The sequence below is a fragment of the Mastigoproctus giganteus genome, chromosome 2 (assembly GCF_048544385.1).
Source record: "Mastigoproctus giganteus isolate SK-2022 chromosome 2, ASM4854438v1, whole genome shotgun sequence".
In the NCBI taxonomy this organism is placed as follows: Eukaryota; Metazoa; Arthropoda; class Arachnida; order Uropygi; family Thelyphonidae; genus Mastigoproctus; species Mastigoproctus giganteus.
Window position 1 is genome coordinate 213,048,359 of NC_143576.1, and position 27,601 is coordinate 213,075,959.

Sequence of the window (27,601 nt, forward strand, 5' to 3'; positions counted from 1 at the left end):
TTGGTGGCAGAAAAATTATTTGAATGTTGGACAATTCAATGTGCAGGTGAGATGCAGCATTATCCATGAAAAGAATAATTTTTCTTTTTTGACGAATCATGTTTTGGTTAAAGTGACTTATCCATTCGCTCATGATATCTCGTGTCATCCACACTTTTTTATTAGGCTTCCAGTCAGCATTCAAAAGATTCAACTTTATGCCCTTGAAACAACGAGGATTTCGTGGGTTTCCTATAACAAGAGGTTGTTCAAAGTCTCCCAGCATATTTGTACACAATAGTACAGTCAAGCGTTCCTTAGAAATTTTTCCGCCCTGGCACTTTTTGTTTTTTAGACTCGTTGTTTTTCAGGAAGAGCTTTAAAAAACAACCCTGTTTCGTCACAGTTGCAAATATCCTTAGCTTCAAAATCATGACATAAATCTTCCAATTTGACGGACCACTCTGTTACAACCCCAGTATCAACAGATCCACCTTCACCACTTACGGTTTTCCAAGAAATTTTACGCCGAGTTTTGAACTTGTCTAGCCATCCCCGCAGAAGCTTTGAACTCCCATAGATTTCGCAACCTCCAAAGCCTTTTCCTTAATAATAGGCCCATTAATGGGAATTTTTTTAGCACGTGCGCGACAAAACCACTCATACGTAACATTGTCAATTTGAAGTCCAACAGTTTTCGGGAATGATTTTTGAACCTTTTTTTTTTTTTTCTTTAGGATGTCGCTTAGCTGCGTCTTCCCAATTTTGAATTTTGCAGGGAGATTGCGAACACTATTTTTTTGCCGATCATACGCATTAATGAGTTCGACTTTATCTTTCTATAATCGAATCTTCTCAGAAAATGCTTATCCGCTTTCCTGGCGTCATTCTCTCATACTTGCTATACCAAAACTAGGCAAAGACCCTTCTTTGGTTAACAATTATAGGCCAATATCTCTCACAAGCTGCATGGGGAAAATTTTTGAAAGAATGGTACATACGAGGTTTACCTGGATCTTAGAAGCAGAGAACCTTTTAACAGATCATCAGAGTGGCTTTCGTAAGAATGGATCCACTCTTGATATCCTTATCAAAGCTGAATCAAATATTCGCAATGCCTTTGTCATGAAGCAACATCTAGTCATGGTCAATTTAGATATTGAAAAGGTATTTGATACTACCTGGCAACATGGTATTATTATGGACCTTTATCACCTAGGACTAAGGGGTCATCTCCCTCAGATAATTCAGAATTTCCTGCGCCACCGCTCTTTTCAGGTCCGTTATCAGAACATACTGTCTACACCCCATATTCAGGAAGAAGGAGTACCACAGGGATCTATACTCAGCGCAATGTTATTTGCAATTCGAGTCAACAGCATAACCAGAGACATCCCAAAAACTGTGGAGGCTTATATGTACGCGGATGACTTTGCCATCTCCTGCCAATCGCAAAGCATGAACACCATTGAACATCAACTCCAACTTGCCATTAATAGAATTGAATGCTGGATGTCACACAACGGATATCGACTAGCTGAACAAAAGTCACCACTCACTTTTGTAAGAAACGTGCTGTCCACCACCATCCTGAATTACAGCTAAACAATAGTCCAATACCAGTAGTAAACAGCATCAGATTTCTGGGTCTGATATTAGATAGTAAGCTTAACTTCCAAGCACATATCACATATCTATGAACTACTTGTCTAAAACAGTTGAACATGCTTCGATCAGTCTCATCCATGTCGTGGGGAGCCGATCGGTACTCCTTACTTCACCTCTACAAATCTCTGATCCGTTCTCGCTTAGATTATGGTTCTCCCGTATATGACTCAGCTAGGAAAAGCACATTAGATTGGTTAAATGTCATCCAGCACAGTGCCCTGAGGACTGCTCTGGACGTATTCAGGACTTCTTCCATGCAAAGTCTTTATATTGAAGCCCACGAGCCTCCATTACATCTTCGTAGAAAAACATTATTGCTTTTCTATGCTTCTAAGATCCAGAGTCTTCCATCACACCCCAGTTGGGAGTATCTTTATCACACTCGGTGGGATTCCTTTTATGAGAATAAGCCACATGAAAATCGACCTGCCTCACTCAGGATCAAAGATCTTATTCAGAGTTGGAATATTGATTTAGCTGATATTTTTCAGAACACAACTGCACCTGTTCCACCTTGGACGTATGTTTGTGCCTCCCATGATACACATTTTCTCTAGTGGGGGAAGAATGTCATACCTCCTAATAACATGAGACAGTTGCACTCAGCTCATGCTACTCTTAACTCCCATGCCTGTAAAATATATACTGATGGATCGAAAACTGACAGTATGGTAGGTGCTGCAGCTGTTTTTCCTTCATGTACAATTTCAGCCACACTACCTTTATCATGCAGTGTCTTCACTACTGAACTTTATGCCATCAAGTTAGCACTTAGTAAGATTATTGAACTTTGCATCTCACCCGCAATAATTTACACGGATTCCCTCAGTGCTATCTATGCCATAAGGAAGAATTTCTCATCCTACATTGAAAGAAATTCATTCCCAACTATTTTCCTGTAGTGCGTCCAATCAGTCAATCAGCTTTTGCTGGATCCCTGGCCATTCTGGCATTCCGGGAAATGAAAGTGCAGACTTTGCCACTAAACATCCTCAATCCACTCTATCACAACATCCCCAAGTTCCACACACTGATTACAAGCCTGTTATTCGTAAATTTGGCCTCAGTTGCCCTTGTGTCTTTAAACCCAATAATAACAACAACAACAACATTACTCTGGGTTGCTGCTACCTGTATGCAGTACTTTGCATTTATCAATGTTAAACTTCAATTGCCATTTGTCATCCCTTCTGCCTAACTTTTCTAGATCTTATTGTAGTAGCATATTGTTATTACTGTCATTAACCACCCTGCCAACCTTTGTATCATCTGCAAACTTGGACATTAAGCTTGATGTGCGTTTGCCAATATCACTGATAAATATAGAACACAACAATGGACCCAAAATCAAACCCTGGGGAACTCCACTAATAATATTAATCCATGTGGAGCAAAGTCTATTGATTACCCAGATTTTGATTGTACATTGATTAACCTGATTTATGTTGATTACCAATGTCTATTATTTGTTATAAAAAGAATGGCAAAATATATATATGATGAAATTGAGTTAACATAAATCAACACATTCAGACTTGCCTGTTTTTTCAGTAATGATTCATTTAATTTTTTATTCTTTTCACCACACCATCAAATTGCCAATAAAATCCATTTTATTTGGTATACTGTCCTCATCATGCATGATTCCCAGTATAAAAAAAAAAAAAAAAGCATTTAGCTGTATCTTTACATGAGACAACTAGCTTAGCTGAAACACTCATTTTCTATGATATGGTAATTCACCATTCCTATAAATTCTAGGACTTTTGCTTCATTCACAGTATTTTGGCATCTGTTAATATAAGGCTTACAAACAAGTTACCATATGTAGTATAAAAATCCTTCAGGTTATTACATTAGTATTACTACCACCTTCTGGAGAATATCATACACAAGTGTTCTACGTGTCATATTGAGGTAAATTTCTCTTATTTTTCTACAAATATTGATATCAAAGTAGAACGTATTGAGTGAGCACCATAGCTCTGTTATATACTATGTAATGGGAAGTCCAATCAAATCTATTATTTCCCTTCAAATAATAAAGAGATGCAGATTTGCCTATGATGAGTGGTTTCCTCTTGCGATTCCTATCCATATTAATGTAAAAAGAAATCTGTGTTGTTTGCTTGCCCCCCCCAAGCTGTCATTTCAGAAACAAGCTTGGTGGGCATCATTTGATAAAACAGGCCTGTTTCATCAGCCTTATAAGTGTCTGATAAAGGATGCACACTTATGATGCAGTTAGTAGCTGCTACATCATTCAACACAACTTTACAATGTATGTTGTGTTGAACTACTTTGAATCACTGCAGTGAGTCCTGATTTGAAGGCTTTGATAACTCTGAGATCATAAGCTTTTGCTTGTAGAAGTGGTCTGGTTACTGATAGGTTTTGAACTCTTGCTGAGAATCACTGCAAGTAGCATATGAGGGCAAAAGGCACAATGAATCTTGTTTCTTTTTGTGGTCTTTACATTGACTAGTTCAGACAAAATTTGAGTTCTGTTTTAAACATATTCTTTTGCAACAACAGGTTTTTTCCCCCCTCTTGTTCACATTTCTCTCTCTCTCTGTCTCTCTCTCTCTCTCTCTCTCTCACACACACACACACACACACACACACACACACACACACACACACACACACACACACACACACACACACAAAGATATAACAACTTGTAGTACTTATTACTATGCATAGGTTGAAGGTTGAGAAAATGAAAAAAATGGAAGATACCTGTTGATTAGTTGTAATGTTCAGGAAATACTTGTGAAGGAAATTTTTTTTTTTTTTTTTTTTTTTTTTCAAAAACAGAAGATGAAGGGTGAGGGAGGGAGGGTAGATGAAGGGAGGGATGAAGATGAGGATGAAAAAAAAAAAAAAACTTGAATCTGTGTGTTTATAGTTGGAACATGCATTGATTCATTCAGACTGGTTGCATCATGTGTTTGTGCTTGTTTGGAATGGAGTGGGAATTACAGATACCCTCTTGGGTATCTGTTTGACAAGAACAGTGCCCAGAGAAGTATTCATAGAAAAGGCATGCAGCAGAAACTGAACGTCTACAAGACAGTGGGTGGAGAGACTGTGTAAAAGAACAGTCATTAATTAACCTGACCTCCCTTTTAAATGGAGTCTACAACCTGAGAAAGGTTTTGGGGGCACCACCCCACACTTGGGGATAAAATTCCATGGTAAGGAAGATTTGAGATTTGTACAGAGTTAGTAATTGTTTAGAAGAAAAGTAATGCCATGAGTGCAGAGGAAGCAAATGCTAAGAGTAATTAGGAGTTAGGGCAATCCCTAATAGAGATGTGCGATCTTGTCTAGAAATCTGAGTGTCATCAGTGATGAGCACTGAAGCAGACTGTGTTTTGTGTTGTATAAAACAAGACTGAGTTTTGGAAATGATTTAGCATTAGCATTAGTAGAGGCATTTGATGCAAGAAAGCAAGCTTATGCATCATCAGCCAAAAAAAAAAAAAAAAACCCACTTCCACTTCACCCCTCTGTTCGTTCAAAATATCTGTCCAGCTGAGCCTTAAACTTATTTAGGCTATCAACCTCCACCACAAGGGATGGAAGTCTGTTCCACCAACCAACCACCCGCTGGCTAAAGGCAAATTTCCGCACGTCTATCCTACATCTGTCTTTCCTCAATTTGAATTTATGCCCTCTCAGGTGATTTTTCTGAGCTAGAGGAAGAATCCCATCAGCATTGAGCATGCTTAAACCATTCAAGGCTTTATACACCTCTATCAGATCACCTCGCTGGTGCCTAGTCTCCAGACACTGTAATTTGCAAAACTTAAGCCTTTCTTCGTAAGAGCACCCCTTTGTTCCATTCACCAATCTTGTTGCCCTTCTCTGTACTCGCTCCAGCAGCTCTACATCCTTCTTGAAATGAGGCCTCCAGACCTGTATACAGTACTCTAGGTGTGGCCTGACCATCGCCTTATACAATGGAATAATCACCTCCTTATCCCTGCTGGAAAAATTCCTGTATATTATTGACAATACTCCATGAGCTACTCTTGCAGCCCGTCTGCACTGCTCAGAGAACTTCATATCTGCCTCAAAAGCTTCTCCTGAAATCCAAGTATATGATATCAAAATTATTTTTGGCATTAAGTTCCTCTGTGACCACATCATAGTATCCAATCAAATTGGTCAGACAAGACCTCCCTTTAACAATCCCATGCTGTGTCTTAACTATTACTGCTGTCTTGTCTAGATGATCCTGCTATGCTTCTTTCACCAGTGATTCCATTATTTTCCCCAGAACACGTTAAACTAACAAGTCTGTAGTTATTTGTGTCACCTTTTGAACCCCCTTTGTGAATTGGCAATACATTTGCACACCTCCAGTCCATGGGGACCTCCCCTGAATCCAAGGAATCTTACATAATTATGGCTAAGGGTTTGCTTACTTCCTTTGCTGCCTCCTTTAATATAACTGGATAGATCCCATCCATCCCAGGTGCCTTCCTTATGTTTAATTTCATCAATTTCTCCTCCACTTTGCTCTCAGTTATTACAAAATAACTTAGCTCCCTGTTAGCATTTGATAAACTTCTGGCACTTCCTTCATTGAATAACTCCTCATGTGTGAATGTAGATGCAAAATACTCATTCAGTTTATCAGTTACCTGAGCATAGTCATCAATAGTCAACCCATCTATGTTAAGTGGTCCAATCTGATTCATCCCTTTTCTTCTAGGGATGAATCAGATGTGAAAGTTACACAAGGTGCCAGTAATTATAGTAGAAAAAGAAGAGTAAAGAACTCTTTGCTGTTTTTATTTACATCCTTTGTCAAAGATTTCTTATAATCTGCCTTCGCCTGGCTAACCTCCTTTGTGACTTGATTACAGACTAGTTTATACCTGCCATAGGCTTCTGTGTCACCTGTGGCAGGGTTGTTAATGACAGTAATGGCAGTGTGCTACTGCAACAGGATCTAGATAATTTGGGCAGATGGGCTAAGAAGTGGCAACTGAAGTTTAACCTTGACAAATGCAAAGTACTGCATATTGGTAGAAGTAACCCCAGAGAAACGTACCAACTGTGTGTTACTACACTTAAGGTGGTAGAAAATGAAAAAGACCTGGGAGTAATTGTGCAGTCAGATATGAAGTTTTCTGAGCAATGCAGACAGGCTGCCAGGGCAGGTCATGGGGTTTTGTCAATGATATATAGGAATTTTGCTTGCAGGGTAAAGGAGGTGATTGTCCCTCTGTATAAGGCAATGGTCAGGCCACGCCTTGAGTACTGCGTACATGTCTGGGGTCTTCATTTTAGGAAGGATGTAGGTTTGCTTTAGCATGTACAGAGAAGGGCAACAAGATTGGTGAGGGGAATGAAGGGATCCTCTTACCAAGAGAGGCTTAAATTCTGCAAATTGCAGTGGCTGGAGACTATGCACCTGCGCGGTGATCTGATTGGGGTGTATAAGGCCTTGAATGGGTTGAGCATGCTGAATTCTGATGGGATCCTTCCACTTGTTCAGATTACGAAAGTAAGGGGGCATAAATTCAAATTAAGAAAGGACAGATGTAGAATAGATGTGCAGAAATTTGCCTTTAGCCAGCAGGTGGTTAATTGCCGGAAGAAACTTCCATCTGTTGTTGTGGAAGTTGATAGGTTGAATAAATTTAAGGAGGAACTGGACAGGCATTTGGAGAGAATAGTGTGATTTTTTTTTTTTGGCTGATGCTGCATAAGCTCATACATTTGCTTTCTTGCATCACATGCCACTACTACTACTACTACTACTACCTGATACTTTATATACATCCCATACATTTTTCTTCTCTGCCATGAGCCTCATTAATTCATCTGACATCCACTTAGGCCTAAACCTTGAACAATATTTCTTAGTTGGAATGAAAAGCCTAGTAGCCTCCAAATTTAAGTCACTGAAGGCTTCCCATTTAGAATTCAACATAACATTGAGAAAGATCCAACCCTGAACTATGGTCTTGTCAATTTGGTGTATGGGTTACACATCAAAAGTGATTCATTCAAATACTGTTATGAATATATTTTTAGTATTTTTTTTTTGCAGCAAATTGATATATATTATAATTTAATACCTGATCATGTATCATAATTTACTTAATTCATCATAACCTCTAGGATATTAACATTCTTTCACATTTCACTAATCTACTACTACTCTTCTTTTTCTACATTTCTCACCATTATGGTTACTGGCACCTCGTGTAACTTTCACATCCATTTATGCATACTTAATTAAATTAATATTACTTATACTCTTGCATCCTTTAATGCTGCTTTGTGCTTTTAGGTGCATCTCTCCTACCTAATTTATTAAACTTGCTTTCACTGAAACCATTTCATCTACTATATACCTCTTTTCTGTATAACTCTTTATAAACTTTTCCTTTAAAGAATTACATTAAAAAACTCATATATACCATCAGAATAAAAAAATTATTAATAATAAAAATATATAAATAATATTACCCTAAGTAATTTTAGCCCTCAAAACCAAAAAATATTAAATGGGAAAAATTCCACCAGATAAAAGAGCAGATTAGCAGAACACATATCATAGGATGCAACCATGCTCTTCACAGAATGTAGGCCATGAATTGTTTCTCTGTTATATGTATTCTGTTCAGTATCACTTAGTTGTATGTACTTAGTTGCTCTAAGATCAGATTTTAACTACTCTTACCCAATTGACACAGGGGCTCACATCTGGTGAATATGGGCTTGGCACACCCAGGATCCTCAGCTGGATATCATCATTCTTCTCTTTCTTGGTGATTCCCTTCTACTTCTCTCTCTCAGGGTAATTCAGAAATTTTTTTTTTTTTTTTTTGGCTGGTGCAGTATAAGCCTCAGACTTTCTTAAACCATATGGCTAATAATAATAATAATAAGTGCTACTCCTGTATTGGAAAAGACATGATAACGGCATCCAGTGACTTTTTCATATAAAAGATAAGGATGGCATCATAGAAGAAATGCATTTCAGTATTATATTCTTTAATAGTTATATGCATTCTGAAAGCATAACATTGAGAAAGATCCAACCCTGACTCATGGTCAATTTGATATATGGGTTACACATCAAATACTGATATGAATATATTTCTAGTATTCTTTATTGCAGAAAATTGATATATATTATTAATAACAAGGAGTCAGCTTAGTTAAAACATTCTGTATTTTTAATAATAATGTTATTATGTTTTACAGATTATTTAAATTATAGTTCATTTCTTTAATAGCATACAAAATATAATTTTATTCATGTTTATACTTTATTAAGCAGAGTTGACATTAGGCATATTCATCCTGTGCACTCAAATTTATATATCGTGTGAATCTATTTTCACTAAAACTTGGTTCTACTGCCATGTTTATATACTGTCTTGAATACAATAGATGTCTTCAAAGCATCTGTAATGACATTGTCATAGTAAAAGTTCAGAAACCTCATTTGATGAATGAGCAAGGTAAAGAGAGATGGAAGGTGCTTCTTAAAAAAAAAAAAAATAAAAAAATACCAAGCCACAGGATCTCATGCCAGCTCTGTTATCAAAGAACCATCTTTCATGCTAATGTTTGATTTTTGCTTTTGTGTAGCTTGATTGATTTCATTATATATACAAGACATGCTTCTGATACTGCTGCTGCTGCTGCTGGGACCTCTGTCTCTTTTCTGTTTGCTTTTCAAAACTTATTCATATTGAAAAAATATATATTACCTGTTGTTTCAAAAGCATGTTAAAAATGTTCAAATAATCAATTCTTGTATGCAATTTCAGTTTCAGAAATATTAATTTACCTTAATGAATGCATTTTTTTTTTCTGATTTTACATTATGCCAATGTAATGTCATAATGTAGAAATGTGTGACTTTGCCTGCATGTATGTGCATACTGAACCTGAAATCATAAATGAATTTAGCATGAAATGCATTCACTTTATGTCGGCTTTAAAATTATAATCTTATTCACCTACCAATTTTCATTCGGTTAGTGAAAATTACTGGAAAATTAGTGAAAATCACTGGCAATAGCTTTCTGTATGTCAAAATACATGATGGGAAAAAAAAAATTTATTTGCATCATGTTGCATGTTTTCTTATGTTAAGGAGGTAATAGTAATTTATTTATTTAAAATTTAAAAGTACTGTTTTGCTTAATTTTGAAGATGCATGCAGGTGTAGCTTTGAAAAACAGAATTTTATTTCTATTCTTGGAAAAGTACTATAAAATATTCCTTATTCCTGTTTAAAAATATGACATAGGAATAATAATTATTCCTATTTCATATTTTTTTCTTGCTTTATTTATGAAAATATATTTAAGAATTACACCGACGAGCCAAAACATTATGGCCACCTACCTAATATTATGTTGGTCTTCCATGTGCAGCCAAAGCAGCTCGTACCCTGCGAGGCATGGATGCTAGAAGATTTCTAAATGTGTCGTGTGGTATCTCTGGTACCAACACGTAACTAGCAGATCTTTTAACTCCTGTAAGGTCTGTGGTTGAGATGCTGCAGATCGGAGTTGCTGTTCCAACACAAACCACAGATGCTCTATTGCAGTGTTTCTCAAAGGGTGTGCCGCGTCACATTAGTGTGCCGCAAAATTTTCCAAGTGTGCCGCGAAATCTTAAAAAAAGACTAGCGTCGTTTTTATTTTAACATCATTGTCCGAATATTTTATTTTGGTTGTAAGAATCGTTTGCATAACACAGATATAATATAAGTATAAATAAAAAAATTGTTAATATTATTTTTCGTTCTATTTATTTAATTTAGAATTTTCTTCTTCTATGACTACATAGGTGTGCCGCGAAATTTTTCTTCTTTGGAAAATGTGCCACGAGAGTAAAAAGATTGAGAAACACTGCTCTATGGGATTCATGTCTGGAGAATTTGGAGGCCAGGGCAATACCTGGAAGTCTTCATGTTCCGCGAACCAGTCTCAAACAATCCAGGCAGTGTGGCATGGCACATTATCTTGCTGAAAGGTGGCACCGCCAGAGGGGAAGACCGTTGCCATGAAAGGGTGTACCTGGTCAGTAATGATGTTTAGGTAGGTGGTAGATGTCAGTGCCCGGCACATGGATGACTGGACCCAGGGTATCCCAGCAGAACATCGCCCAAAGCATGACACTGCCACCACCACCACCACCAGCTTGTTTTCATCCCATGGTGCATCCAGGTGCCATCACTTCTCTAGGTAAATGATGCACACGTACCCGGCCATCCACATGGTGCAACAGGAAACATGATTCGTTGGACCAGATGACCTTCTTCCAGTCAATCAAGGTCCAGTTTCAATGTTCGCATGCCCATCGTAGGCACTACCACTGGTGAACCGTGATTAGCATGGGCACTCGGAGCGGCCTGCGGCTACACAGGTCCATTTTCAGCAGGGTTCGATGTACTGTGTGTTGTGACACATTGGTGCAACAGGAAACATGATTCGTTGGACCATACGACCTTCTTCCAGTCAATCAAGGTCCAGTTTCAATGTTCGCATGCCCATCGTAGGCACTATCACTGGTGAGCATGGGCACTCGGAGTGGCCTGCGGCTACACAGGCCCATTTTCAGCGGGGTTAAATGTACTGTGTGTTGTGACACATTACTCCCATCACCAGCATTCCAATTACCAGTGGGTTGTGCCACAGTCACCTTTCTGTTGCCACGTACCATCCGGGAGAGCCCTCACTCACCTCGAGCATCGATGAGCCGTGGTCATCCAACAATTTGCCAGCAGTTCGTGGGTTCCTCTCCTCAGACCACTTTCAGTAGATACTAACCATGGCTGACCGTGAACATCCCACCAGCTGTGCCATTTCGGATATGCTCTGACCCAGTCATCTGGCCATTACAATTTGGCCTTTGTTAAACTTGCCTCTTAAGTCCGCTGCCTTTCCCATCTGAAGAACAAGAGTAATACTAATTAATGGAGCTCAGTATCAGGTATTTTTAATATGGTATCCTGACCCGTGCACATGCGTAGTTTATTTGCATAATGACTCACTGGTCATAATATTTTGGCTCATCGGTGTATTTCTTTATTATATGTAACTTATTTGACATATTAAGATTAAAAACTGCATTGTATGATAATTTACGTTATCAATGCACAGTGAAACAAAGGTCCCTGTGGAACCTGACTATAAATTATAAAGCTGCTTAATTCTTAATCCTGTTGTGGCACTCATAATTGTTACAAAGATGGGGTTAATTTCTGGAAAAAGTTTGTGTGTGTGTGTTTTTTTTTTTTTTTTTTTCTCAAATTCTGCTTTGAGTATGCCAACCTTTTATCTTTTCTAAATGGATTGCAATACTTACCATATGCAACTTTTTTAGTTCTTAATTAAAAAATTAAATTTTTAAAAATTCTTGGTTCTTTACAAATAATTTTTCAAAAAAAAATTTATTCTGTTAAAAAAAAAGAAAAGAAAGTAATATAGACTTAAAATATAAAGATGAATCTATTAGCCTCTTTCATTTTTCAGTTTAAAAAGTGGTTAAAAGTGAAAAATTTGTGCATGTGCATATATTTCTTCTTACTATTTATGTAAATAGCTTAAAAATTATCTTAAAAAAATGCATATATTAGATACTTTTATTCACTTTATTTTGAAATTTTAAAAAAATATATTTAAAAAAAAATTGGTGTAATAAATTTTAAAAATATATATTGTTTAAATTTGGTGTGTCACGAAGTGCACAAAATTTGAATATTACACATGTTGCTCTCTATCCTGGATGATTATCACTTTCTGTGTTTCCATGTTTATTACTCAAAAGTAATAATGAATATTTAAAATGAATCTTTCAAAAAGACAGTTTATGACCATTAGAAAATGTTAATAATTGTTAGGTCACATGGAAGAGTTGTATGAATAACTTGAACCAGAAACAAATGCAATTCTAAGCTTTGTAGTGCTGTAGTAGTCAGTTTTCCATGCTAGTGTTACTATGAGTTGAAAGTAGAACAAAAGTGTTGGGGCTGTACCTGCTGGCTGAGCAATTATGCTATAATTCTAGGAAAATGATATATAAAAATCAAAAACTATACCAAATAAAATATTTGTCTATATATAGGAAGGTACAGAAAATCACAGATTTTTATCTTCGGTCGGTAGTTAATGCAAGATCATTATTTTCGAGGTATACATCACAAGTATAGTGCAACGACTGTAGAGGTAACAAATAGTCTTGGTAAATTTTGACATTGGGACAGGGGGTAGACATGAAACTATTTGAAACATTTAAATTAGGTAAGAGAAATATATAGCATTTATGTACTTTTCATCTGTGTTAGGTGCACAGGGATATTTGTCTCATCTGATCATGTAACAAAATATGTTTTGCACTCTCTCTCTCTCTCTCTCTCTCTCTCTCTCTCTCTCTCTCTCTCTCTCTCTCTCTCCCCTTCTCACCCTACTGGCTTTGAGTATTTAAATTAAGTTTAAATTTAAAAAGATATCAGCATTGTGTCAGATTATCAAAACTGTGCATTAAAAATGATGTAATGAAGTTGATTAAAATATGTATCTCACACTTTAAGTGTGAGATACATATTTTAATCAACTTCATTACATATTTTAATCAACTTCGCACCACACTTCTGGTGTGAAGTGTGTTATATATATATATATACATATATCAATTTCTTCATTTAAAGTCCCCCATGTAATATCCTTCTCATAATACACAAAATAAATATAATTATTTTGACAACTTATGTAAATAGAATTAAATTTACAATGTGGTTCAATCAGCTCTTTGAAATAAAGGACTGTTTGAATTATTTTCACCAAATTCACTTACTGCTTTAGTCCTCGCGAATTTTGTGTGACACATTTTCTTTTATTTGAAATAACATTTTGTTTATTGTTTTGACTTGTCAGCAATTAAGTAGTGGATGGTTGCTAGTGACCCATCCCCAATAATCAAAAACAATCAATTTTTAAATAGTTACTGCAGATATGAATATGATAAAAATATTTTTCCAGTGCTTAGTAAAATATCCTTAACTGTCGATGCCATGATAAGCATTTAAAATATGTGGTTACTTACTAGCTCATTACACTTCTTGTTTTGGTTCACTAATCAGTTTAAATAGCTCTTATTACTTGAACACTAATTAATTCTAAATTAATTTATTTTGTTATAAGAAAAACTGTATTGCATTTCAAAGTGGCAAAAGAAATAAGCAAATATCAAAGAACACTGTTTTTTTTCCCACTGATAATAGCATTAGACAGAAATGAATTTTGAAAATCAAAGGTTTTAATTGTTATTTAATTAAATAATACATTAATAAACTACTATTTAACTGGGTGGGCAGAGACTGAAATGTGGGCCATGCAGCCTTTATATTTTGTTATACAAGTTAACCATAAGTTAAACTAGTCTGTTAAGTCCATCTGTGAAAGTAACCAGATATATGATTTGAGAATTATTTGTTGTTTGCACATAGCAGACTCTGAAGCAAAAGATTCCTAAACCATAAAATAAATAAATAAATAAATAAAATAAATACATAAATAAAAGAAGAAAAAAATGCCATTCCAAGGATGGCAGTTATTTGAGATTATCAGAAAAATGATTACTTCCATGCAAGATGTGTATAGTATGTATAAGTGTGTGTGTGTGTGTGTGTGTGTGTGTGTGTGTGTGTGTGTGTGTGTGTGTGTGTGTGTGTAAATATATGATTATTATTATTATTTGAAATTAATGGCCATTCTTTGAATAATCTCATACAAAGAGATGTATAGTATGTATAGATGTATCTTCTTAGTTACTGAATAGCAACTAAGAAGATTTCTTGAGAAGCGATGACTTATGAATGTTCTAGATGCAGAATCTTGCATTTATCAGCATTAAAGCTTATTTGCCATTTTTAGACTAGTTGTGTATATAATATAATCTGTTTTGTGTATCAGCATACCATAGTTTTAACCCAGCCCACCCAAATATCATCAACAGATTTTGACATTGGACTTGCAATCCTACTATCAGTATTGCAAGTCTGATGCAAGTCATTAATGCATCTATAATAAAATTATTAATAGACCAGTATACAGAATTCTAGTAAGATTTTAATAAATATAAAAATGATATACACTCTATAATATTCTTCTTCTGGTGCTACCTTCTAATGGAGGGTACCAGTTAATTTTCTCCTGTCTTCAGTAGATCTTGTCAGAATTTCTGTTGTTCATTCAGGATGTTGACTAATCATGAGATCCTTCTTCTTACCTGACTTAGTTTTCCTTCTAGCTTCCTCTCTGATACTGTTTTGGATTATGAAGTATTTCTTGTTACACACAAGATGCCTGAAATATGCTGTTTTTCTTTTCTTGGTCACACCTAATAACTCATGATCTTTTACCATTTCCCTTAATACAAAGGGTACTAGGAAAGTTTTGCAATATGACGCAACAATGAATCACAGGAAGCTGCTTGTTGCTGCATGTTGAGACATGTCCATACGTGCATAATAGTCGCCGCGCCAAGTCGATGAGCTCAGTTATTCATTAGTAGTGAGAGTGTAAAGTGCTTGCGATGGCATCGTGGTCACGAAATAAGATAAGGACAGTTTTGCGGTATAATTCCGTGCGTGGTTTAACCATAGACCAGTGCTTAGAAGAAATGACTCTTGCACTAGATGATGATTGTGCACATCGTACAACGATATTCAGGTGGTATAGAGAATTCCAAAGGGTAAATTTCACTCTGGAGGATTCTGAGAGGCCGGGAAGGCCACAAACATCAGTTACGGAGGAAAACGTTACTGCTGTGAGGGTAATGCTTGACGAAAACAGGCGAGTGACCTACCAACAGATAGAGGATACTTTGGGCCTAAATGCACCAGCAATTTGTTCGATTCTGCAAGATCATTTGCACGTGAAGAAACTTTGTTCTCTCTGGGTGCCGCATCAACTGACTGAAGAGCAGATGACACGACGTGTGACTTGGTGCCGGGAGATGTTAAAAAAGTTTGATAAGGGACAATCTCGGTATGTGAACAACATCGTGACAGGTGACGAGACTTGGCTGTACTATTACGATCTGCCGACCAAGGCTCAAAACAAAGTTTGGGTCTTTGATGATGACGACACACCCGTAATTGTCAGAAAATCCCGATCTGTAAAGAAGAAAATGATAGCTGTATTTTTCAAATCGAGTGGAATTGTGGAATGTGTCGTTTTGGACACGCAGAAGACAGTCACAGCTAAGTGGTATACTGAACAATGCCTGCCTAAAGTCATTGGATCTATGAAGAACCTGCGGCCAAAGTCAAGAATGGACACCTGGTACCTCCATCACGAAAATGCTCCAGCTCACCGCGCCAAAGCCTGCACCGAATATTTGACCACGACAGGACTGAAACTTCTCGAGCACCCTCCCTACAGGCCAGACCTTGCTCCCTGCGACTTTGCACTGTTCCCGCATGTGAAAATGAAGCTAAAAGGGAGGCGGTTTTCCAGTGATGAGGACCTTCTACGGGCTTGGGACAACGAGTGTGCTTTACTCCCTAGTGAAACTTGGCAGAACTGGTTTAAAGATTGGTTTCGGAGGATGGAGAAGTGTATTGAATGTAGAGGAAATTACTTTGAAAAAATTAAATAAACAAAGCTGTATTGCAAAACTTTCCTAGTACCCTTTGTACTTTGTCATTTTTTACTTTTGCTATCCATGGAATCTTGAAAATCCTTATATGGCCCTACATCTCAAAGGTCTCTAGTTTTGGTTTTATTTGAGTTCAATATCCTATATATAATATTAAAATGCAACAAAATACCTGTATTTATACAAGTGAAAACAATAAAATTATAAAACAGTAAAAAATTTCACAGTTGTGGTTTAAAATGGTCACCATTTTCTTTTTCAGTAGGCATAAACTCATGTACCCGATAGGTATTTATTTTTATATTGCAGAAACAGACCAGTTCTAGATATGGAAGGCAAACCTTCTGTCCATGATCTCATGGATACATATGAAAAAGAAGTCTTAGAGGAACCAATTTTTGAAATATATGCTGAGGAAGAGATGGATGCTCATCCATTTTCTCCCCCCCCCCCAAAAAAAAGAGAAAAAGCCTGAATGATACAAAGCAGACTACCATTCGCAAAAACTCAGATAAAAATACAAAACCAGTATAATGCATACGATAATATAATAGAATTGTCGTGGTTTCCACGGTAACATTGACGACATTCATGAGCTGTTGATAAATATCAGCCAATAGGTGTCTTCTTTCAAGAAACTAAAATAACCCCACGAGTAAACATAGAAGTGAACCATTACAGTACCTACAGACAAGACCAATTTCCTTCCAGTAGAGCATGTGGCAGAGTGGCTATTTTAATCAACTCCATAATTCCCTGTAAATGCCTCCAACTGCCAACATCTTTGGAATCAGTTGCAGTACGAATATTAGTCCAGTTTACATTCTCACTGGTCTCACTTTATCTTCCTCCAAATCAAGGGTATGCATATGTAGATCTTGAAGTGTTAGTAACTCAGCTACCACTCACCATCAAGATAGAAAGGTTATTGGAGGAACAAATCATCCAGTACAGTTACCCACAGGTACAGTAATTCAAAATTGCAAGTTACTGTGAAGCCCTATACCCACTTCTTGAGTGGACGATCTTGAATAATCCACTTAATAGTGACCATCTCCCTGTGGTCTGCAAAATATTAAAGAATGATGTTACATATCATGATGGCCAAAAAAAGGTGGAGATTCCATAAAGCTGACTGGTAGACAAAATAACTCTTGTAACTACTCAGCCTATAGACAATGCTATAACACGTCACGAACCAAATATTAATGGCAGCTGAAGCTACAGTACCTCAGTCTTCTGGAAAATATCATAAGCGTGGTGGAATGATGAATGCAGTATAGCCAAGAGAGAAAAGAATAAGGCTTGGAATCTCTTCTGAAAGTATCCAACCACCAAGTCTCATAAATTTTAAAACAGCCAGAGCTAGAGCCAGATATATCTGGCATAGGAGTAGAAAAAAATTGTGGATATGTTTTGGCTCCACAATTAAGAGAAATACAGATACACGTTATATAGAACAAAATCGGAAAACTTAATGGGAAATATCTTTTGGTATCAACTCCATTAATAAATTGGAATGGACAAGATATCACTAACGCCAAGGAAATTGCAAACCTTCTTGCAGTCACTTTTGCAGATGTATCAGCAGTATCAGCCTATATCCCATCCTTTCAGAAAACAAAATCTGTAGCTTTAAAATACAAACTAAACTTTAATACCAGCCAACAACTCCCATATAACCAGCCTTTCAACATAGAAAAATTGCAAAAAGCTTTGGGTAAGTCAAGGAGGAGTGCAGCAGGACCTGATGGTAAAAAAAAAGTAAAGTGCAGCCATTATCAACCCACTACAGGATGGAAGCCTCCTCAACAATTCATGCTGAGGGAAATGGACCATAATCTGCCACGCTGGTCCAGTGCAGGTTTGCAGATTGACCGTATTCAGCAGTCAGTGGCTTGAACCCCGGTCTACTCAAAGAGCACGTGCTACTGCACTCCTCCTCCTGACCACTTGGCTACGGAGGCCTCCTGATGGTACTCATTATCAAATAATAATAATACAGCATCTTAGTCAAAAATCTCTAAATATATTACTTATTTTACTTATATATATTTTACTGAATATTTTACATTATATATATTAATGTACAATAGAATTTATATGGAAAATATGGAAAGCTATTATACAAACTCCTGGCATCAATCTATAGTAATTGCCTTCTTCAAACCTGGCAAAGAGCATACTGTTCTTACAAATTATCAACCAATAGCTCTGACAAGTTACCTGAGGGAACCTTGGAGAAAATGGTGAACAACTGACTAACCTGGTTCTTGGAAACGTATAATGTACTAAACATAAATAAATATGGCTTTCATAAAAATAGATCATTGCTGGACCCATGATAAAAGTAGAGGCAAATATTCAAAATGCTTTTCTAAGGAATGATCATCTAATTATAATCAGTCTCAGCGTAGAAAAGACCTATGACACTAACTGGCAATATGGCATTCTGAATGACCTTTGGTTTGGAAGGACACCTACCAATCTTAATACAAAATTTTCTGAAGCTCAGAACCTTCCAAGTAAAATACCAAAACAATCTGTCACAAATATATATTCAGGAAGAAGGAATTCCCCAGGGTTCGGTTCTCAGTGCTACGTTGTTTGCAATCAAAATAAATTCTGTTATAAATCATTAATCAGTGATTTACGATTTATAATTATTGATAACTTGATTAAATGCTTGACTTTGATTATAAAGACCCTGAATTACTATAAACTGATCTGCTGTTTGAAAACTACACTTGTCTTCTAAAAGGATATACATATGTAGAAATCATTTTTAAAATGATTTCTTGAGTGCATTTTATTCAACAGAATTCCAGCTCACAGGTACACATTCAAAACCGTTATCAGGACTTTTGTTCCTGATCCATGTTACCAAAAAAAAAAGGAAGAAAAGAAAAGAAAAGAAAACATAACTTGCATTTTAGCACTTTGCTTGATAAAAGGGTTACAATATACTATTGTCTTTGTGTGTTGGTACTGCAATGGGGGCTTAATGACCTTCCAAGAGCAACTAAAGCTAAAATTTGTCTTTTTATTCATCTGAAAACATGCAAGTCACTAGCAAATCAGTGGCAGTTAATATGCTGACCTAAAGATTTACTAAAAAGGAAAAGAATAAATTCTTCAAAATTTGCTTCTTTTCTTAGAAAGCATTCCAACATTTGAGAATCTTATAGGTCAGAAAGAATTACAAAATGTCAGACCTAACGTTTCAGTAGCAGGAAAAATTAAAATATGTTTAATTCGTTCAGTGTAGGGTTTCCCCTCCCTTTTTTTTTTCTTTGACAGTTAATATTAATTATCTATACCAATTTTTAAAACTAAGGCTGGCTTAAAATACTTCAACATATCAATAAAATTAAAATAAAACCAATGATTGCCAATAAATGAATGACCCAACTAAAATTAAGATTAGTAGCAGATCTGCCTAAGAGCAACACACAAGCAGGCATGCAGACAACCTTCTCTTACAGTGGCACCTTCTAAGAATACTCATGTGACCATTTCTTTTGAAAACTGTGTTTCATCAATTAGATAGAAACCACTTGTATACTGCACATGGAGGCATAGCTGTTGTACTAATTAACCAAGTTACTCTGAAGCCTACCCCTCTGCAGAACTTAGAGCTGTTGCTGTACATCATATGTTGCATTAGGAATTACCCTAACTAATTTCAGTACATCCATCTGCTACATACCTTGTATATCATCATCAGTGATTTTGAAAATTTAGAATTTGAAGTACTAGATTTCAATGAACGTAAGAAGTAGAATACATCAAATAGATTGAATTGTAAAGAGTACAAAAGCAAAAAGGTTGAATACTGCTCTGCTAACAAATCAAAATATAAAGCAGTTACATGCAGTACATGCTGAACTTACACACTGACACTACAAATTATGAATGAATCTAATATAATTGTTAGAAGGTACTATAGCCTTTCTTATTATTGGCATCTCTGTTGCTCTGGCACCTACTTACAGTATTTACACTGCTGCTATTCATGATGTAATGATCTGATCAAATTAGATCATGATTAATGCAGTTGGAAAATGGCAATCAAACTATTTTATTTTGGCTGGATTCTAACAATGAGGAAAGCTGATCATGCAGTGAAACAGTGTTGGCCGTGCATTGAAACGTGTTCTGTAATAGTGTTGGAAAACATGCAGTCTATTTTAAAACCGTACTGGTCCCTTATTGGGTTATCTCATAAGGGAAGAGTATATATGCAAGCACAAGCAAATATTAACTCATTCAAGCTAAAATATTGACCACATCAATAGAACTTAAAATATCAGTTGATTAGATATGAGATCACCCTTTCCAGAGCACAGTCTGGGCATACCCCCAGGGGCTCGCTCACATCTGGTGAGTATGGACTTGGCGCACACTCAGTGTCCTGAGCCGGACATCATCATTCTTCTCTTTTTTTTTTTTTTTACTTCCGACTCTCTCTCTCTCTCTCTCAGGGTAATGCAAGAATTATTTATTTTTTTTTTGGCTGGTGTGGCATAAGCATCAAGCTTTCTTGCACCATATGGCTAATAATAATCACTTAACCCATTTATATCTACTTTATGGGCTACATTCCACATAATTTTGTATGGTGTCCTTCCCTTCCCTTCTGTGAAATGTATCCCTTTCTTTTTTTCACTGAATCCACTATTGCTCTGACAGACCTGTAAAACTGTTCTCCATGGTTCTATATGTCACCTGTTTTAAAGTGTGTGCACACACACACACACACACACACACACACACACACACACACACACATGGGAAAAATGCAAACTTTAGAAAATTATTCAAACTTGACTTCAGAGTTATTTGCCTGCTTGAAAGTGTCTTTATATAGCAATAAAAAAGGCACAAATTGGCTTGTATCAGTAAAACCCATTACAAAAACTAGAATACAACTCTATATATACAACAGCTCGAATTTCTGTTACCCAAATATAGATATATTTAAACTGCGAAAAACCAGCAGGCCTTTTTTATTACCTTGAGTGAAAGGAAATAAAACTGTTCTCCACGGTTCTGTATAATCATCTGTATGGAACCATGTAAAATTATGTCAGTAGCTCATAATTGTTATTGTATTTTAAGTATAGAATAAAGTTATTATAAACTTAATTGTAAATAAGAAAAAATAATTATACCCGCAGTTTTTACTTTGGGTAAGATTTATTGAGAGAGAGAGATCTTTGTTGGTTATAAATAAAAATTAAAAAATATAATCCTATTGGAATTCACAAAAATATTCAGTATAACATGAATATTTTAATTAATGAATTAATGTATATATAGGTATAAGTAATTTGTCTTTATATTGACTATAGTGTAGTGTAAAAATCTTAATATTTATAAAGCAATTTAGAAATATTTTGTTTTATATTGCTTCCTTGCCTCTTTTACTGCTCAAAATCTCATGCAAATATTAATTTTGGCTCACCCATCATTACCCTATCCATATGCATGAGTAATAACGTAATGTTCTTTCATTACTAACAACTGCTTTCCCACAGCTCTCTCTCTGTAGATGACGTATACCTTTCACAGTATGGCAGACAGTCTCCATGTGGTAGTACTTGTGGTTCCCCTTGTAACAGACAATTCCGTCCCTACCTTCCTTCCCCTGCTGAACTCTGTAGTAGCTGTGATGCCAGCTCTTATGGGGAGGGAGATGAGGAACATTGTGATGAGTATAGTGAAGAAATACCTCTCCGTTCATTGAGTCATCAGCCCACTGCTAATACAAGCTGCTCTACACTAGCCACCCACACTTCCACAATCAGCACTCCACAGCATGAACCTACTAATAAAACTAGAGAGAAGCTGGCATTCAGATCTCAGTCTTACATTTGTGCTGAGTATGTTTTCTTCTGTTGCTTAATTATATTATATTAATTTTTTCTTGTTTGATTTAATAGTGTAGTGAGTAGTTTAAATTTTATTTAAAAATTTAAGAGTTTGGGTCATCAATGAAACTCTAATAAATTTATAAATTTTACCTGAAAAATTGGTGCTTGATGATTAATGGAAATATAGGGAAAAAATTTAAATTTTTTAAAATTATTTTTTCTTGTGCTAATTTCCATTAATCAACAAGCAGCAATTCATATATTTATTACAGATTTTGTTGCCATAACTCTTAATTTCATTAATTTTTGAATAATCTCTGAGGTAAATATTCAAAAATATACTAATTTAAAATTTAATTAATTTCAAGACTTCATTAAATATGAAGTTCTGTCTAATGTAATTATCAGTGTATGTGCTTATGTGCAAGTGCATGTGTGCATGCATGTGTATTAATATTGCTATTTTAACTTTAAAATATATTTATGGATATCTCATTTTATAAAATGTCCTGTTAAATATATGTTGAAGTTAAAATATTAAAATTAATTCAAACTTAAAGTGAGGTGCCCTCAGATAACCTTGTGATGGGTTTGGGAAAGCTTATTTCAGCAACAAAAATCTATTTAGTCTAGTTTTTTGACTTAAAAATTAAAAGTGAAACCTGGTTATTTGATTACAAAAATAAACTTCATTGGTTCCCCATCGAAAGAGGGCTTTCTGCATATATATTTGCAATTTATTTATTTTAATTTACATGGAATTTATATTTCTAAATAAAGTGTACCGGCTATTTCCTGGGAAATGAGAAGATAGGTTCACTTCCTAAAAACAAATCTAATGGGAATTTTTTCAGGTCTCTTAAGCTCTCAGCTTTCTTCAACTTTCTCAAAAATACAAATTAATTTTCAAGCACATTTAATTGAAAGGCAACTCCAGGCTGCAATAAAGTATGCTATGGATGTTACTTAACAGCTACCAGTTGTATCTAGAAAATACTACCATATGCTTCTACAAGAAGCATAAAATGCAATTTTTCCCAAATTTGCAGCTGAAGAATCTTCTCCTATATCACTCAATGGCAGTTTCTGATTTATAGGCCTAATCTATAAAAACAATATACACTATTCTCTAAAAAGTATCTGACATAGCCCACTGGGCTTTTTGGATAAATATTGGATTATACTAGTATATAAGGAAGGTATGCCACACAATTTAGTTGTCTTCATGAATAGGATCGCGCTGAATGATTTTTGAGAGGGGATGTTATTGTTGGATGTTGCACTCCTGGCTTGTTGAGTCATGCAATTGCTGACAGCCTGCACTAAATTCAACCATCCAGGGTCCCCAATCAGCAATGTTATCACTAATTGGAAGCAAGACAGTGCTACCCCATCCAGCAACAAGGAAGGCCGCAGAAGGTACTCAGAAGGATTGTACAACAATCTCATCAGACATCCCTGTAAAATATCAACTATGAGTTTAAGGCATCAATAGGGATTGAGATCTGTATGAAACAATACATATGGAGCCCTAAAGCCTTGGTTTTCATGGGAGAACAGTGGCACATAAGCCAAACATCAACTGCAGTCAGAAGTCTTTCCTTTCATGGTGTTAATGTGTTCTGTGGAGTGACAACTCCTTGCACTCTATTTCAGTCAGATGGTTAGGTGGAGGGTGCCTGGAGAACGTCTGCTTCCAGGATGCATTGTGCAACAATGAAGTTTGGAGGAGGTGGGATTATGGTGTGGTGATGTTTCTCATGGTATGATCTATGACTTTTGAGGAAGCATGAACACAGATGCCTACCTTAACATTTTGGACAGTCCCATGCTTCCTACAATGACAATTCATTGATGCATACAGACATATGTTTGTTTCAACAGGGTAATGCCCCATGCCACATTATTGGTGCTGTTTGAGAATGGTTTATGGCCTTGAATGTACAAAAGTTGGAATGGTCAGTGCAGGCCTTATTTGAACCCTGTAAAACACCTATGGGATGAGCTGAATGTCAAGTGAGAGCCAGACCAACATATTCCACATTAGTAATTCAACTGGTCACTGTTCTGAAGGAGGAATGACAGACTGTATGTGTCTTAGTCTATTATTTGTTGGTGGAAAGCCTACCCAGGAGGTTATAGGAATGTGTCATAGTAACCAAAGGGGGAGGAGACACTGTGGAAGTAATAATTGTACAAGGGGGTGAGCATTGAATTCACAGACTGGTACAAGATCTCTTCTTGATTGTCATCATCTGATCTTTTGTGGATTTCTCCTTCTCAAACTACTCTCCCTTGAACTTTACACACTTTCGCCACCATCATATCCATGCATTAAATGCTTCTAGTCTTTCATTAAATGCAAGCCATTTTTGAAAGACTGTGAAGTGCTTTCATTGTGGCTCTGCGAGCATCGTTGTGTGTGACACAAAACATTTGCCTTTCAGAGCTTTCTTCAGAAGTGGAAACAGGAAGAAATCACACAGGAATAAGTTTGGTGAATAAGGGGGGATGTGGCAGAACCTTGGCACCAATGGCAGTGATCACTGCCTACAACATATTAGCCATATGGAACCTGGCATTGTCTTGATGGAGAAACCACTTCACACCAGAAAGTTTGGGCACACTGGAATATGGTGTGGTGTTCTTTTCTGTTCATGAGATGCACTTCGTCGGTTTAAAAATTTTCTCAGTTTTAGATGGATTTGGTTGTACAATATATTTAATTTTAAATATATTATAAATAATTCATTCAGCCGATTGAAAGAATATGTAAAATTGTGTATGGTATTTTATGTTAATATTTATTAATTACTTTATTTTATATGTATTGGTTAACTTATTAACCTTGGGGTGAACAAATTCTAAATTGAAAATTATTAGAGCATATGGACTTTGGTCCTGAAGGTGCATTTTAGCAAAGTGCCTAACATAACCCCAGGGGCTCACATCTGGTGAATATGGGCTTGGCACACCCAGGGTCCTGAGCTGGATATCATAACTCTTCTCTTTCTTGGTGATTTCCCCCCTCTCTCTCTCTCTCTCTCTCTCTCTCTCTCTCTCTCTCTCTGTAACTCGGGAATTTTTTTTTTTTTTTTTTTTTGGCTGGTGCAGCATAAGCCTCAAGCTTCCTTGCACCATATAGCTAATAATAATAATAATGATGAACATGGCTGTTCTACCATACACTTCATTCATCTCTTTAACTGTTTCTGATGCATTTAAGTCCTGTCTAACACAATAACGAATCACATATCACTGTTCAATCTGTATGTCTGACGTGATACTTTCTTCAAAACGATTGTCAGTGACGTGCAGCATAAAAAAAACTCTTCATGCAACACTAGCTTGCCAAGTACTGGCATGTGCACACAGTCTGTTCAATAGTGATCAGGGAGAACACCTCCAGCAGCAGTTATGGAAAGTTCATGTGGTAAACATAAAATCTTGCACCAGTCTATGAATTCAATGATCACCCCTCGTATATCCAGCTTGTTAGCTGGGATAGCAGGATTAGGAAACTGTGCATTCCTCCCCATGCAACTGCAATGTGACATTTCTGCAGGGCTCAAGATGTATTATGTTTATGGGAACTTGTTAATGGGTTGATTTTCATGTTGTTTAAAAGTTTATTTTGAGGAAAAATTCAAGAATAGTTCACAAGGGAAGTCCTCTAAAGTCCTGTGCAGTTGAATAGGATTTTCCTCCTGTTTCAATGAGAACCAAATCCAGACCTCTCCAGATGAGTGGAAAAGATGGCGATATATCCTGCTGATACAGAGGACACTATTAAAGTAACAGTGATGTAGATGAAACTATTTGTATGGATACTTTTTTGGAGAGTAACTGTTTATTTCAAAATTTAGTACTTGCTCACTTGCTGGATGGAAATGCTCTCTTTCTTGGGGATGATTTTGTAATTGCTGCCATTGCTATGTTTTATGCATTCACTCTTACTATTTGCAGTATGATGTAATGTTTGTATGCTGATTTTTTTTTCTTTAATTTTCAACCAAACCTGTGCAAATGTATCTAAAAGGACATGACAGTTTTGAATATTATTTTGAAACCCTTAATCTGCACCTCAAATTAAATTAAACTTTTCCAACTGGCTGAAATTGTAAGCAGTGTGATATTTTGGGAAAATTTATACATTTTGCATAATCAGTTTTACAAAATTTATACATTTTGCATAATCAGTTTTACAAATTCTGTTATAATAATACTACACTATATAAAAGTTCATTAGTAATTAAGCACATGTGTATATAAAAATAATTTGGAAAGTGGACATAGAAAACCTACCATGGCTACATTTGTGAATGCTATGGAAAAAATTGTAAAATAAATTGTAAAAAAAAGCAGACTGTGAACCACATAAGTTAAAACTGGGAAAAAACTATGAATGTTTTTATCCATTTACTACTGGATGTTTTATTCGTATAGTTTAGGAAAACTTCAGATAGGGATGGTGCTAGCATTTGTGCTGGCATCTGCACACTCTGAGGCAAATATCGTATAGCAGTAGCACATCTAGCAGCTCCTATTTTAGGCAGTGCCTCTGGTAGTTGCCCACTTGCACAACCTTAATGCCGGGCTTGACTTCAGATTATAGACACTAAAGCAAATTATTGTGCAGAAAAGTATATGGCTTCCTTGTACTCTGAGTAGTGCTAAACAACTAACAAGTTGAAACTAACAAAATAATAGTTTTAAATTTTTCATGGGTTGCAGCTGATAGTAGATAATAAACTAAACTTTCTTAAGCACTTAAAATATATATAAACTAATTGTCATAAGAAAATGAATATCCACAGGGTACTATCTTCTATGACATGGGTAACTAATCAGTATACTTTATTTCACCTGTATCACACCATAATCTGATCCTGACTAGACTATTCTGCAGTACTATATAACTTGAGCAGAAAGAGTGCATATAATGTCCTCTGATAGCCTTAGGCACTTTACAAACTAGTCCATAGTTTATGCATAAGTGTACACGAAACTCTGTTATCCCTTATGAAAAAGATGCTCCTACTTGCTAATGCAGTAAGAGTGGAGTCTTCCATTTCATCCTGTTGTAACTTACCTTTTGGTTGTACTTAAGTGAATAACTGCAGAGATAAACCTCATGAAAACAGACCTATTGAAATTAGGTTGAAGGAGCTAATGCAGAATGGAATTGGCATCTTAGAAAATACTTATCCAAATATGGATATGGTAGAGTCTTCATGATCTTTGTACAGATTATATGACCTACTCAATGGCAAGACTACTCACTAGCAAAGTAAATGTACAGCAAGCTGCACATAGCTCACACATTCACATCTGCACACTCTTTCTTATGTATACTGATGTTTACAAAACAGATATCTGTAGGTGTTGTGGTAGTCCAAACCACAGTAGTGTCTGTGTTTTTT

At 36.1% G+C, this 27,601-nt stretch overlaps 1 protein-coding gene across 1 annotated transcript in view; it reads left to right on the forward strand.

Moving 5' to 3' along the window:
* The window catches only part of LOC150090042 (muscle calcium channel subunit alpha-1-like), a 1,145,904-nt gene that overhangs the window by 1,050,663 nt on the left and 67,640 nt on the right, over positions 1-27,601 (forward strand). Inside the window, exon 43 of the mRNA XM_090389719.1 lies at positions 21,843-22,187. Coding sequence (XP_090245845.1) covers positions 21,843-22,187 — 345 coding nt within the window. The remainder of the gene's footprint in view (positions 1-21,842; positions 22,188-27,601) is intronic.